The 15,962-nt window shown below is 50.1% G+C and overlaps 1 protein-coding gene across 3 annotated transcripts in view; it reads right to left on the bottom strand.

Annotated features, from left to right (window-relative positions):
* The window catches only part of CSNK1D (casein kinase 1 delta), a 37,802-nt gene that overhangs the window by 6,140 nt on the left and 15,700 nt on the right, over positions 1-15,962 (bottom strand). For 2 of the 3 annotated variants that reach the window (XM_027517850.1, XM_027517852.1), the window contains exons 3-8: positions 8,213-8,361; positions 7,715-7,943; positions 7,214-7,384; positions 6,609-6,757; positions 4,532-4,703; positions 3,859-3,998 (exon numbers count right to left, since the gene is read on the bottom strand). In XM_027517850.1, coding sequence (XP_027373651.1) covers positions 3,859-3,998; positions 4,532-4,703; positions 6,609-6,757; positions 7,214-7,384; positions 7,715-7,943; positions 8,213-8,361 — 1,010 coding nt within the window. Of the gene's footprint in view, positions 1-813; positions 879-3,858; positions 3,999-4,531; positions 4,704-6,608; positions 6,758-7,213; positions 7,385-7,714; positions 7,944-8,212; positions 8,362-15,962 lie in introns of all 3 variants that reach the window. The other variant, XM_027517853.1, reaches the window with a different exon arrangement.

Raw genomic sequence — 15,962 nt, 5'->3', positions numbered from 1 at the left:
TGTTCCGAAATAAAGGACCAGGCCCCGAGTGGGCACCGGGACTCCACTTGGGGGAAGACGTGAAAAGCACTTCCCATCAAGATGTCCCCAAAGAGTGCAGTCACGTTACAACTACAGCCGGTCTGCCCTGCGGTGCCGAGTGGACAGAAGCTGCAAGCCCTCAGCTGGGAGGAGCCACAAGAGTTGCCACCGAGAGGGGAGCTGGGCTTGGGAGGCCCAGCCATGCACCAATGGCAGGGAGCAGGCGGCTGTGGCTGATGGGTTAATACAGACGACAGCGTGGACAAGATGCTGGGCAGAGACCAAGTTCAAAAAGAAAAGCAAACGAGGACAGAAATCAATGCTAAAGGAAGAGAGACGACAAAGCCAGGACAGCAGAGACCATCAGGAGTGTCTCACGCAGCGAGAGCGCAAGAGCCCCCACCAAGCGCGGCCCCCCACAGCCAGCAAAATACAATACACGTCCGGCGACCAACCTGGGGCCACAAGGCCCCGAGCCTTCTGGGGCCAATGGAGCCGAGACCGGGCTCCTGCTCCCCATGCCAGCTCCTGACTAGAGACCACGGCGAGGGCCAAAGGCCAACAGAAAGGATTCTGGGGTCACCCCAGACTGCACAGCCCACTGTAACTGCACAGCCCACTGTAGCTGCTCTGGAATCCATGTAAGGAGACGACCTGGGCCGGGCCCTGGCTCTACCTGGGGCACCTGGCATGCAAGCCCGACCCCCTGCGTGCTCCCTCAGGCCGGCGAGTGGGCGGCAGCTCCCACCCGGCCCGGCGCCTGCCGAGGAGCCCCGCCGTGAGCACACTCACCCAGTGCTGCCTTCCGACGGGGAGACGTGCAGCTACTTGCCGTGATGTTCGAAAGGAATGCTATTCTGAGGTGGGGGGAAAAGACAGCTGTTGGTAAGGGTTCCACTGGCTGGACCAGCACGTAAGGCCCTCCTGTTTCCACAAGTGCTGCCTTGCCTCAACCAGGTCCAGGACCCCTGGCTGGGACTGCTCGAGGGGATCCCGGGACCACACAAGGAACTGGGTCCCACCTTTCCAGAGTGGCCCCTGGACATGTGGCCGCTGCTCCTCGAGGATGGATCCATCAGGGAGGCCAATGAGGGAGATCCTTCCCAACTCCTCAAGCAGTAAGAGAACTGGATGCCCAGACAGCAGCCCCTCCACAGGGTCTTGGCATCAGGGGCTCCTGAGGCTTGTGCTCGGGAGGTGGAGAGGACACCACCTCCCCGTGACACAAGGACTGACATACGGAGAAGGACAGGGCTGCGGACCTCACTTGGAGCCAGAATTAAAACAAGCTAGCCCACCTGAAGGAAAAACTGGCACCACGGGTCAGTATTATGTTCTATTAACAGCACTGGATGAAGAAGACACTTCTCACAAAGAGAAACATCACACACAGGTTCAGCCACCAGAAGCCTTTCAGTCTCCATGACACTCCAGCAACAGAGGCCAGATTCGCAGGCTGGGGTCGGGGATACGGGGACTGCAGTCCCTGGAGAAGGACAAGGGGGTGAGGAGTGGTGGCTAGGGCAAGGGACCTGTATGTCACGTCCTCCCACCCCCAGCTGGAGAGGGTCGGCAGGGCCGTCCCCCAAGCAGGCAGGGGGCTCCAGGCACTTGTATGCTGACGATGAGCTACCTCCTTGGCCTGGGTACACGGATGCAGGATGCAACCTCCCCTTGTGGAAGAGGAAGCTGGTAAGAAGAGGCCGCGGTCTGTGCACATGTGGCGCTGCCCCCTGGATCACTGTGTCACTGGCCCTATTCCTGATTGCATCTTTTGGCGGGGGTTCGGGGGGTGGGGGGTGTGAATGGAGGCCAGTCATAAAAGCTGGAGCAACTCTGATCACACCCTTGGTGGACAGCAGTCTTTCAGAGTCTCTTAAGGAAGAGCACCTGGGGGATGATCAGGAAAACCTGAAGGAGAGAGCTGTCCAGCTGCCCTCAACATGAAGATCATAAGGAAACTCCCAGGGTAACTAGAGTGCTTCTTTTGGAAGGGACACACACAAATTGAATCTCTTCAGAGACCGGCCCCCCCCACCCCAGTGTTCAGGCCCGTTTCTTTGAAGGGAAAGCAGAGAGAACCAGAGGGCGAAGACATGCAATTGTGATGGAAAGACTTTACAGGAAAGGTCCTGAAGCTGTGTGTTGTCCACGTTCAGGGGTCATGGGCTGAATGAAGATGGACACAAGGTGGTGAAGAGGCTGGATTAAAACCCATAACTGCCTGGCACTCTCAGGACTCTCAGCCTCTTCCACTTTCCTCAATGATCCTCAAAGCAAAACACATTTTCTTGTGTTAAAAAAGAAGTTAGCCTGCCCCTTCCTCAGTCCTTGCTAGCTGAGGTGTTCTGGAGTCCTCTACCAGGCCCTCCTGGCCAGGCATGGTGAACACCTCCAGGGACCTGCTCCCAACTGCTAGCTCATGCATTCCAGGGGTTGTGGGAAGAAACCTGTTAAGCCCCTTCTGTGCCCTGTGGTGACAGAGGACGATTGTGGGGCTGGGAGCCCTAAGAGGCCCAATCTCATTACTGACCCACTGAGCCACACAATTTGAACTACCCGCATCTTCAGTCTCTTAGAGAAAGTTACCATATAAGAAAAACCCATTTCTAATAGACTTGCTAGTAAATTACTAGTAAATTTGGCAGAAACATTATTTCACTTGATTAAAGTGTGCCTGGGCACACCTTGTTCCTTTGCCACAAGACCGGCTGGATGCCACAGGACTGAGGTTCTGGGAGTTCTCACAAAATGCTCGACCCACCAAATTCACCAACATTGTACGCCCACAGCCCAGAAAGCACGAGGAGGGCAGGACGCAAAGTGTAAACGTGAGGCATAGTGGTGAAGCACAGGGCCGCTGCCCCAGCACGTGGCCGGGACCTGGGCTTCGGACATTCCTCAACCCGCCACCTACCCACTGAGTAGACACCAGGGGGTAGTCCCAGTCCCCACAGGACACTGGCTGAAGCAGGAGAAATGGTCCACTTCAGTTGTTCCTGACCCGTACGCCCCTAGTGCCCTGACTTCAGGAGGAGACCCTGAAGCGACTTGAGGAAAAATGTCCGCATGTGGGCAAAGAGCTGCTCTGCTGAGGGAGGCACGGTAGCAAGCACAGAAGGACAGCAAGGAAAGCCACAGTGGGAAGAGGACATGGGGGGAAAGGGGCCTGGGATCAGGCCCTGCACCTCTGAGCACACTTGCCTTGCCAGACAGAAGACAAACATCAGAAGGGGCACCAGAAGACAGGAACCCTCGCCCCAAAGCACACTGCCAAGCGCTGGGCTCTAGAAGGCCTCTGCCCATAAACTAAACAGTGATGGCCGGCAATATGCCACCCCTGCCACCCCCCGCGCCCCCGGCACTCTTCTGGGGGAACACCTGGTCAACAAGATCGAGGACAGAGTCTCCAAGGCTGGATGTGCCCACAACAAATGGTGTGAGCAGGCTAGAAGCACCAGCCTGCACAGGGAAGATGGCCAAGGCTCCAAGGCTGCCCGGGGGCTGGGAGCCACGTGGAGGGCAGCAGGAGAGACAAGGCCCCGTGGCACGTCCCAGCCTAGCACAGCCTGAGGGGAGGGGTGTAGAGCCCTCACCCCACACAGCTCATCAAGGAGGCTCTCAACCAAGGGGCCAAGCTGCATCAAGGGGTACAACGTTACCCCATCAGTTAAAACACCCCAATATGGGAAGAAAGGGAAGGAAGGAAAGAAGGAATGACTATGAAACTATGACCTCACTTTGTTTGGAGCCCATTAAGACCAGACCAAACATGAAGTCAGAGGCCCGCAGCACCCGGCCTGGGCAAGCTCAGGTGCTGGCCCACGGGGCGCGTACCTGTGAGGTGGACATGCGGGAGGTATCTTGCCGGCCCGTGAGGTCGGATGAGGAGATGTTGACCGGGGCACCGCGGTGCAGCCGCATACTCACTTTCCGCTCTCTTTCCATGCCGGACACGGGCCTAGGAGAGGTGTTCGCTGGAGGAGAGGGAGACAGGGCAAGCGTGAGGCCTCGGAATGCAACCCCACACTCCAGCACAGGGTCTCTCCCTGAAAACCATGTCTACCAAGCACCCTCAGCTGCCTCAGTTTCAGGCACAGGACAGCTTACCGCACCCTAAGGGTAGGCCGGCACCACGGGCTGATCCCCGGGAGTAAAGCACAAGGAGTCTAGTGGAGGCTGGCTGGGGCCTCTGCCTACACTGCCTGTCTCAACAGGCAAGGAAGAGGCTAAATGTTGTGTCATGAGACCAAGAGGCAAAGCAACAGAGCTCACAGGGAACACAATCCTTCAACAGGCCCACTTCTGAGAAATAGATATTCTGGAAGGCACTATCCCAGGTGGTTCCCCGGCGTGTCTAATTTCGGAGTAAGAAACGAACAGAACGAGGACGCGCACGCTTCACCCACGAGGCACACCGCCCAGACCCCATGAGGTCACACACTGGAGTGTCCAGAGCAAGCGACACACAAAATAGAACCCTGCTGCCTACAGCGCGGGAACCACTCACCAGTGTGTGAGGTAGGGGTGAGGGGGGTGGGAGGAGCCACCTCCTGTGTCCCCCTCAGCCGGCCCGAGGCCGTGGAAGGGAGGCCGCGGGTGGCTGGATTTCGGGAGTGTCTCAACCGCTCCTCTCGGTCCCGGCGTTCCCGCTCAGCATCGTCAGCTGCCCGGCTGGCTCCCTATGGAGGAAAGAGGGCGACACCAGAACTGAACTGGTTTGGTAAAAAAGTACCTGAGGCCCTTGGCCACCACTCGAAAAAACACGGGGGCATGTGCAACAGTCCCCCTGAAGTCTGCAGCCTCTGACAAGTCAGGCGTTCCTCCCTCCAGGGGCACACTTGACCCGTCCCACGACCGAGGGGGAGCGGAACCGGGCTTGTCTCCTTTCCCAGCAGAGGAAATCTCCACCCAGTTGCATTCTCACTCCTCAGAACCCAACCATCAACAGCACCTGGCGGCCCTCTTCTCTGCAATTATTCACGTGGGGACAGGAACCAGCCTAGGTCAGAGGTGGCCCAACGTGGCGACAGCCGGGGGAAGGCGCCCATGTGACAGGCAGATCAGCTGAAGGGTCCAACCAGAGCCCAGACACCTGGCTCGGGCCCATGTCCTGCTGGTGCGCATGAGACGAGGCTGGCAGCCAGGCTCGTCCCGGGTGGCGAGGCAGTGGGCACCACCTCAGCTAAACTAGCTGCTCCCAGAACAGTTAGTCGACACTTTCAGTGAGTATCAAACCAGAAGCACAGGGACACTGGATTTTAAGTGGTGACGCCAGGGTACCTGTCCTAGGAGAGCTTATGTCCTAAACACCAGCGCCGTAAGTCAAGAGTCTGCAAACTGCAGCCCATGGGCCAAATGCAGCCACACTCATTCGTGCAAATAGTTTTCTTGGCACAGTCATGCCTGCTCACTGACGCACTGCTTTGGCGGCTCTCCAGTTACACACAACACAGAGTTGAGCGGTCACAATGCCATACAGATGGCAGAGAGAAAACCATTTATTGTCTGGCCTTTTATACAAGAGGTTTGCCGAATCCCTGTGAGGGGTGACGATGTAAGAACAAAAAATTTGTTACAGTAACTCTGACAGGAAGTGCACCCTGATGTGCAGACTCCAAGGAACCTGCAACACCACCCCCAAAGGTTGTCCTTCGAAGGCCATCCTAATAAAGAGGTCTGGCAGGATGGCACGGGCCAGGTCCAGGGCAGGCCGGCTCTGTGGGCTGGCCCCAGCTTGAGGAGGCTGCAGTTATCTGCCCCGACCTGGTCTGTGTGAGCACCCATGCACCCATGAGGCCACGGGATAAGGGTTCCTGTTTTGCACTCTGAGGAGGAGGTTCTGTTCCTCCATCAGATTTTGTTACCTTAGAAACATGCCAATTTTTGTTTTAAGCTCATAGAACACATTTTTAATGAAAGAGGAAGTGCAAATTAAAACAAAAAACGGGGATTCTGGCTGTAGTGTCAAAGATTAAACAAACTTCTACAACAAACTCAGAGACAGGTGGCCTGTTTTAGAGGAAACAAATTGAAGTCCAAGCTCCCATCCTATCCCACCCCGAGTCCTGACAATGCGCATGCACACAAACACAGGCTCATACTTAATGAACAAACTGGGTGACAAAGGAAATCAAATGTTAAGTCTAGCTCCTCACAAGGCCAAACGGAGACCTAACACACAGCACCTCCCAGGCCATTCAACCCCTGGGAGGCTGGGCCTCGGCACGGCCAGGTGAGGGGAGGAGGGGAAAGTCTTCACCCCACCCGGTGGGAGTCACATCCCCTTGACAAGGAATTCACAGACCAGTGCAGTCACAACATCCCAAGGACTGCAGAGTTCAAATGAGAGCCCTGGTCTGGGCAGACCTGCACTGGGGACTCCGTCATGGCACTGAGGCGCCTCCTTGGCTTGCCCTCTGGCATTTTGCTTCTCAGAACCCCTTGTGCTCCCCATGTGGCAGCCATGCCTCCTGAAGCCCCAACCCCGTACAGCTCCCAGAAAGGGATGGCAGCTGCTGGCAGCCTTCTGATGATAGGCAAGCCCCTTCCACGCTGAGTGGTCAGTGAGCTGGGGGCACACTTACAAATTTGAGCATGTTCCAGTCGAACACGTAGTCATAGGAGAAACCCTGGCGATGGAACAAGTTCCTGAAGAGCTGTCTCAGGTATGAGTAGTCAGGCTTATCGTCAAAACGCAAGGAACGGCAGAAATTTAGGTACGTGGCGAATTCAGCTGTAAACACCAGAAGACTCAGAGGTAACCAGCAGTATTCCTGACTAAGAGCCAGAATGGTGTCTGTCCACAGAACCCTTGACCACCCACAGCCACAGAGAGAGGCTGTGAAAGCTGGAGCCTGATACATCAGGCATGCTTTGAGGAAAGAGGATAAGACTGAGCACCACAGAGCATAACAGTTTTACCTGAGACATTTACCCCAGGAAAAGTCTCACAAAAACAAAAGGAAAACTCCCTGAGTTATGGCTCAGGAAGGCAGAGAAGCACTAGGGACAGAGGCTGTGGCCACTCGAAGGGCAGGTCACCTGAGTTAGCTCAGCTCCCTAACTCTGCAGGACGCTGAGGGGGCTTTGGACAGCCAGCCTCTGGGGGACTTCCCTGGTCCTTCCAGACCTCACAGGCCCCTGCCCTCCCACAGAACTACAGCTGGCCCACTGTCCGCCGGACACTCACAAGGGTAGCCTTTGCACAACACCTCGATGGGAGTGGACATCTTCTTCTCACTGATCCTCTCATACTTCTGCCTCTTGGTAGCAGCCTTCAGGCCCTGCCAGGGCAGTGAGCCCAGGTTGAAGTACATGAGCACATAGCCCAGAGACTCCAGGTCATCCCTTCGAGATTGTTCTGGATAGAGAGGAGAGCAGGTCAGGGCAGCATGCCTGAGTATGCACAGCAACACCCCAGAGATGCTGCCTGGGGATAAACTCAGAGCCTCAGAGAAGGACACTTGGAGTCTTTGCTTCTGCAGAAGCAATGCTGCTGTGCTGTTAGGAGATGCACTGCCACCCATTAGGAAGCCCCAGCACATGCTGTCCCCCATGCCTCACAAGGTCTGCAGGCCCAGATGCCAGCCTTTGCTATGAAGGTTTGATGCCAGCCTCCATACCCAATGTGCCACAACCAACCCTCAGGGCCCCCAAGAGGCTGCAGGATAGCCAGGGCGGGAGGGCTCACCGATGCCAAGGTGTGTGTTGATGGAGGCATACCGCGCCGTCCCAGTGAGGTTCTTGTTCTCGCGGTAGGGGATGTGCTGGTGGGTGCGGGCGTCCCGGTACTTCTTAGCCAGCCCGAAGTCAATGATGTAGACCAGGTTGCCCTTCTTACCCAGCCCCATGAGGAAGTTGTCCGGCTTCACATCTCGGTGGATGAAGTTCTTCGAGTGTATGTATTCAATACGACTAATCTGCAGGTGGAGAAGCAGGGGTGACAGGTTGAACCCAAGGCTGCAGCCTGGCAGAAGGAACCAAGGGAACCCTGGCCCACTTGCAAACACCCACTTCCCTCCACAGGTCACTATCTCTTGCACAGTTAACAAGCTTCTGTTTTCTCCGTATGCACGCATAGCACAAAAAGGAAGCAAACAACCCTGAAGGCCTCATCAGATTGATGAATCAAACCAAGCCTGTGCTTAGCATGTGGGCTGCCCTTCAGTGGAGAAAAATGAAGTCTTACCATTTGGTCAGCAAGGAGTAGGACGGTTTTGAGACTGAACTTCCTAGAGCAAAAGTTGAAGAGGTCTTCCAGGCTGGGTCCCAACAGTTCCATCACCATGACGTTGTAGTCCCCCTCAGCCCCACACCACCGGATGGTGGGGATGCCCACTGCAAGAGAGAGTGCGTCAGTCCCCCTCCCGTGCATCTGCACTGAGGATGCCAGTGCCTGTGATGCTGATGGGGGGCGGCTGGGCAGGAGCAGTGAGAAGTGACATGCGGAGAGGCTGGAAGGCCAATTTCACAGTGGGGGTGGGGTGAGGGGCTCAGGCAGAAGAGCCCCGCTGGCTCCCACAACCGGGTCCCAGTCTCCCTACGACTGACATCCTGCACCAGTGTGGGAAAGGTGTCACAGCTAATGACCCAATGCTGATACGCTGTCATTAACTGAAGTGTATACTACTCAGGCTTCCTCAGGTTTAACCTCATGCCCTCTGGCTGCTCCAGGACGTGTCCCAAGATCACATGACGAGTAGTCGTCATGTCTCCTTCAGCTGCTCTTGGCCAGGAGGGTCTCTCAGACTTTCGTGGTCTGAATGACCCTGACAGTTTGGAGGAGGGCTGGACAGTGATGCACAGACTGTCCCCTCTGCTGGCCTCTCTGATGTTTTTCTCGTTATTAGTCTGGGCTTGTGGGTTTGGAGAGGAAGACCACAGAGGGGAAGTGCCCTTCTCATCATGTCCCGCCAGGGCTGTGCTGCAGTATGACTCCTCACCATGGCTGTACCCTTGGTCACCTGGCTGAGGTGTATCTGTCGTGTGTCTCCACTGGGGAGTTTCTCTTTCTTCCCCTACCCATGCCGTTCTCCCTGTGGAGATGTCACCACACGTGGCCCACACTTAAGAGGGGTTTTGGGCCCCCTTCCCAGAGGGCAGAGCATTCATATATATACGACTTGGAATGCTTCCACACAGATGTGTGTCTTCTCACTTTTTCACTATTTTTCCCATTAGTATGAGCCCACGAGTGTCTGTGTCACATTTTGGTCTGTACTCCAGCACTGTATCACTTATTCTGTTGCTCCAAGCATCCTGGCCTTGCATGCTTCTCAGCGAGCAGCTCCTGGGGCCCTCTAACACCCCATCCCTGCAGGCTGTTTGAGTACTGCATTCCTTTCTGGCACTATAAGATGCTAAATACTTTTGATTTTGATATCAACAGGGCAACTTTTCATTTTTACAATTAAATATTTAAAAAATACATTTTACACGTGACATGAGAACAAACTTAACAAAGTCCATAGGTTATAAGGCATAATGTGACAAAAGCTTGTGGCCTACCATGAACACAGAAGCTCAATAGGCTCCAAGCACAAGAACCATAAAGAACGCAACACTGACATACGCGACAGTCCAAATGCTCACTAGTGATAAACAGAACACCTTGAAAGCAGCCAGAGGAAAAAGCAGAGTGGAGAAACATCTTCCAAGAACTGAGAAAAGAACTGACAATCTGCCGAAAAAACCTCAGCAGAGACAAAATGAAGATATTTTCAGATATAAAAGGGTGATGAATCAATCACCAGCACTGTGACACGTTACAGGATGTCCTTCAGGCAGGAAGCAAGCGATGCCACATCGAAGTGTGGGGCTACAGAAGGAATGAAAAGCACTGGAAACAACATGAGTACATAAAAATTATTTAAATTTAAAAAGTATGACTGTTTATGGGACTTCCTTGGTAGCACAGTGGTTAAGAATCTGCCTGCCAATGCAGGGGACACAGGTTCTATCCCTGCTCCAGGAAGGTTCCACCTGCCATAAAGCAACTAAGCCCGCGTGCCACAACCATTGAGCCCATGGCTCCAGGGCCCGGAGTCGCAACTCCTGAGCATATACGCCACAACTCCTGAAGCTCAAGTGCCCTGGAACCCTGCGCCGTAACTACTGAGCCCAGAATTCTGTAACCGCTACTGATGCCCGTATGCTTAGAGCCTGTGCTCCACGACAAGAGAAGCACCACAATGAGAAGCCCACGCAAGGCAATGAAGAGTAGCTCCTGCTCACCTCGACTAGAGAAAGCCCACGCAAAGCAACACAGACCCAGAGCAGCAAAAAAAAAAAAATTAAGACATGACTGCTTAAACAAAAATAACAACGCACTGCAGCGTTTACAACATGCAAATAAAACACACGACACTATCACACAGGCAAGCAAGCAGCAGTCCACGAGGTCAGGTTTCTCTGCATCCTGTTGGCGATGACAGACCCTAACTGAACCACCATTGTGACACCACAAAGATAGTGAAAAAATTCAACAGAGGAGGCCATCACAAGAAAAATCATTTAGAAATGTTAAAAAAAAAAAACCCACAAAAAATTTAATTCAAAATAAGGTTAAAAAGGAAGGAAACTGAAGCAAAGACCAGATGGCACAAAAATAACAGCAAAGCCAATCCTGTCATTAATCACACTGAATGTAAACACCACAGGGAAGGCACACTTTCTCAGATTAGATGGAAAAGAAAGGATCCACACCAAACACTCCTCAGGTCTAACTAGGTCACAAGGAGGACTGTGCACCACACCAACATCAGACGAGAAGGGCTGTGTCAGCATCAGACATGGTAGACTTGTGCAGAAGAGTGTTTCCAGGGATATTATCAGTCATCTCACAGTGATAAAGGCATCAACTGATCAAGAAAACATATATTCTAAGTGTTCACACAGCTAACAACAGAGCTTCAAAATACATGAAGCAATACAAGGAGAGAGACAAATCCACAACCTGACTAGAGATGTCAATCACCCCTCACAGCAGCAGAACAAGCTTTTTTTCCCCCAGGTATCATAGGGCATTTATCAAGATACATCACATTCTTGTCAGAAAACAAGCTTCAATAAAGTTACAAGGATTCAAGTTATACAACATATTTTCTCAGAAAACAGTGGAATTCATTTAGAAATAAATAACATGGAGAAGGCAATGGCACCCCACTCCAGCACTCTTGCCTGGAACAGCCCATGGATGGAGGAGCCTGGTAGGCTGCAGTCCGTGGGGTCACTAACAGTCGGACACAAATGAGCGACTTCACTTTCACTTTTCACTTTCACGCATTGGAGAAGGAAATGGCAACCCACTCCAGTGTTCTTGCCTGGAGAATCCCAGGGACGGGGGAGCCTGGTGGGCTGCTGTCTATGGGGTCACACAGTCGGACACGACTGAAGCAACTTAGCAGCAGCAGCAGCAGGTAGAGTGAAAATTGTCTATATATCCCAATAATTCACATTATTACTTCATGAACGTACATTAGGAAAATCATTGCCAAATAAACTCTTACAACATATCAATGTAATTCAAAAGACAAATAGCCCTTGTTGTTGTTTAATCCATACTTATCTCTCTCTCATCTATATAAGAAAAATTCATTGAGTGGAAAATTGATCCAGTTCTCTGCACATTTATTAAAAGAGAAAGTGTATTGAAATTACAACTTAGTGTGCATAACACTGTTAGATTGTATGAAACCCTATAATATTTGAATATAAAAGATTATTCCGATGTTAAAAGTATGCTGTTAACAGGACAAGTCTCATTTAATGAACCAGAGTATGCGTATCTTTTTTTCCTTGTGCTATACTGTTATGGTTCCATTTATTTCTATCTTCTGGGCACTAAAAATTTATTACATGAAGGTTTTTCATGTAGAGATATTGGTAAGGAATAAATTTGGTTTGTAACTACTAATAAATAGTTGATGCCAAAAAAAAAAAAAAGAAATAACAGTTCTATGGAAAAAAATCCTCAAATATCTGGAAGCTAAATAATACAGTTCAAAATAATTTATGGATCAAGAAAGAAATCAAAAGGGGAATTAGCATTTTGAACTACAGGAAAAAGAAAACTCATCAGGATTTGAAATGTTGCTATGGTAGGCGAAAACTTTATAGCCACTAAGTGCCTATACTATAGAAAACACATCAATGATCTCAGCTTCCACCTTAAGAAAACAGTTAAACCCTAAGCAGTCAGAAGTGAAATAAAAGATCACAGCAGAAACTAATGAAACAGAAAACTGAGAAACAAGAGAAAATGACTGAGACCAAAGCTGGCCCTTTGAGCAGATTGTTGATAAATCTCTAATGAGACTGATTCGGGAAAAACCAGAGAAGACACAAATTACCAACAGCAACAACGAGGGACGTCCCTGGAGGCTCACTGGTTAGCACTCTGTGCTTTCACTGTTGAGGGGCCAGGTTCTATCCCCGGTCCGGGACCTAAGATCTCACAAGCTGCATGGTACAACCAAAAACAAAACAAAATGAAAAACACAACAAAACACGCAGGAACGAGAGACAACATCACTAGATTCAGGCTTCCCAGGCGGCTCAATGGTAAAGATTCCACCTGCAATGCAGGAGACACAGGAGACGTGGGTTCAATCCTTGGGTTGGGAAGATCTCCTGGAAGAGGAGATGACAACCCACTCTAGTATTCTTGCCAGGGTTTTGAAAACCCCCCACGGACAGAGGAGCCTGGGGAGCTACAGTCCGTGGGGTCACAAAGAGTCAGAAATGACTGAGCAATTGAGCACGCACAAACATGGGGCAATATAAATAGCTTTATGCCAATACATTCAGTAATTTAGGTGAAACAAACAAGTTATTTGAAAGATACGAACCAACAAAGCCCTTGTATGCTGCTGGTGGGAACATAAGTACAAGCAGTCTGGCAGTTTCTTCAAAGAGAAAAAACATTCACTACTTTTGGTTCAGCCATTTCATTCCTAGTCACTTACCCAGAAGTAAAAGGATAAGAATGTCCATATCTACACGAAAGTTCACAGCAGCTTTGTTTGGAGTGCCTGACACCTGGAACAAATCCAAGTGCCCGTGAACAGGTGCAGGGATAAAGAAACTAGGCATCCAAGGGAATAATTTTCAGCAATAAAAAGGAGTAACCATGACACACACACACATTCTCAAAAGAAAGGACACACAGTACTACTCCTTGCACAGGAAGCTCTAGAAAATGCAAACCAGCCCATAGCGACAAAAGCAGATGACAAAAGGCGGGGGTAGAGGAAGCACAAAGGGACCCAACAAACTTTGAAGAGCAACGGATATGTTTGTCACCTTGATTATGGCAATGGTTTCTTGAGAGGACACTCGTGGTAAAATTCTCAAATCACCACACTCAAAACACATGCAGTTTGATTCCTCTCAATAATGCTGATTAAAAAAAAAATAAACCAGAATGTTTTAGTTTTCTTTTCACGCTAAAGTCACCTGAGCCATCTGAAGTGGATTTTGGGGTGAGGGGAGGCAGGACTTTCAGCAACCTTGGCCACGTGTGTTCACAAGGCCTCGCTCACTGACCATTACACCTCCTCCACTGACGTCAGAATCCGGTGCCCGAGGGTCTTTCTGCAGCTGGAGTGTGGGTGGCACAGCACTGCAGGTGGCACATGTGACGCAGCGCAGACAGAGTCCACATTCACACTGGCCCAACCGCCTGCCCCAGTAATCTCCTTCACAGAAGTTCCCCGCCTAGGGTACAACCTAGGACCATGCACTGCCATGTAGTCACCATGGTTAAGTCTAGAACAGTTTTTTAACCTTCCATCAAAGAGAAATTTTTGAAGAGTTCAGGTCAATATTGAATGGTCCTCAATTTTGGATTTGCCTGATTGCTGGTTCTCATCACCTGACAGATGGAAATCTGCCAGATTTCTCCAACAAAAATTACTTTTTCTTTGTAAGTTATTTTGGCTGTGCTTCAGGGCATGTGGGATCTTAGTTCCCTCACCAGGGTCTGGACCTGGGTCCTAGGCAGTGAAAGCGCAGAGTCTTAACCAGGGGACCACCAGGGAATTCTCCTTTTTATTATTAATACATAATCTGCAACTGATGCTGAAGCTGAAACTCCAATACTTTGGCCACCTCATGCGAAGAGTTGACTCATTGGAAAAGACCCTGATGCTGGGAGGGACTGGGGGGCAGGAGGAGAAAGGGACAACAGAGGATGAGATGGCTGGATGGCATCATCAACTCAATGGACGTGAGTTTGAGTGAACTCCGGGAGTTGGTGATGGACAGTGAGGCCTGGCGTGCTGTGATTCATGGTGTCGCAAAGAGTTGGACACAACTGAGTGACTGAACTGAACTGAATCTGTGAGGGAAAAAAAAGTAATCTGTGGATGAAGCTTTGAGGGCAGTGTCAATACTTGAACTTGTATCAGGTTGGTGTAAAAGTAACTGTGGTTTTGCATCGCTGAACTTTGCTGTTTAATATTGGAATACATTCTTCAATGTGGTTATACTACACATCATTTTAATGTGCATTTCTCACTTTATGTTTTTTTGCTAATGTATTACTTGCTATTTATTTTACATTTGTTTTAGACCATGGAAATGATGCTAGACAAAAAGCAAATTCAAGCAATCTTATTTGAGTTCAAAATAGGTCGGAAAGCAGCAGAGACAACTTGCAACATCATCACATTTGACCCAGGAACTGCTAATGAATGTATGCGAAGTTTTGCAAAGGAGATGAGAGCCTTCAAGATAAGCGTAGTGGTTGGCCATCAGAAGTTGACAACAACAAACTCAGATCATCATCGAAGCTGATCCTCTTAAAAGTACACGAGAAACTGCCAAAGAACTCAATGTCAACCATTCTATGGTTGTTTGGCATTTGAAGCAAATAGGAAAGGTGGAAAGGCTTGCCAAGTAGGTGCCTCAAGAGCTGACAGAAAATTAAAAAAAATTGTCGCTCTGAAGTGTCACCTTCTCTTACTCTACATAACAATGAACCATTCTCAATCAGATTATGACATGCAATGCAAAGTGGATTTTATACCACAACTAGCGACAACTAACTAGCCCAGTGGTTGGACTGAGAAGAAATGGAAGTTCCAGAGCACTTCCCAAAGCCAAAATTGCACCCCCCAAAAAAAGTCATGGTCACTATTTGGTGGTCTGCTGCCCGTCTAATCCACTACAACTTTCTGAATCCCAGTGAAACCACTGCATCTGAGAAGTATGCTCAGCAAATCGATGAGATGCACTGAAAATTGCAGTGGCTGTGTTGGTCAACAGAATGGGTCCAATTCTCCAAAAGTTGAACAAATTGGGCTGCAAAGTTTTGCCTCACCCACCATATTCACCTGATCTCTGGTCAACCAACTACCACTTCTTCAAGCATCTCAACAACATTCTTTTGCAAGCAAAATGCTTCCACAACCAGCAAGAGGCAGAAAATGCTTTCTAAAAGTTGGTCCAATCCTGAAGCACAGATTTTTATGCTACAGATTTGAATAAACAAACTTATTTCTTGTTTGCAACAATGTGTTCATTGTAATGGTTCCTGTTTTGATCAATAAAGATGTCTTTGAGCCTAGTTAAAATGTTTTAAAATTCACAGACGGCAGTAATTTACTTTTGTACCAACCTGATATGTTTGTATCCATCCAGTTACCCTTTAAACCAATCAAGTAACAAAACAGTGTCCACAAAGTGCCGAGTTTCCATTTGATTGTTCCTTCTGCCCCTCTGTAGAGCTTAACTTCACACCTGCCGCCTGTGTATAGAGCACTGTAGACTCATGAATTCTCTGTGTGTAGAGCATTGTGGACTCATGAACTTGCCCCTCTTCCATGCGTCATATAAATTTTAGGACTGTGTGTGTGTGTATGTGTAGAGAATTCTGGACTCATGAATTCTCCCCCTTCCATGTGTCATATAAATCTTAGGATTGTGTGTGTGGGTAT

Source organism: Bos indicus x Bos taurus, chromosome 19 (assembly GCF_003369695.1).
Source record: "Bos indicus x Bos taurus breed Angus x Brahman F1 hybrid chromosome 19, Bos_hybrid_MaternalHap_v2.0, whole genome shotgun sequence".
NCBI classification, from domain to species: Eukaryota; Metazoa; Chordata; class Mammalia; order Artiodactyla; family Bovidae; genus Bos; species Bos indicus x Bos taurus.
The sequence above is the reverse complement of the archived record's forward strand: the minus strand, read 5'-3'. Positions and strand labels throughout refer to the sequence as shown.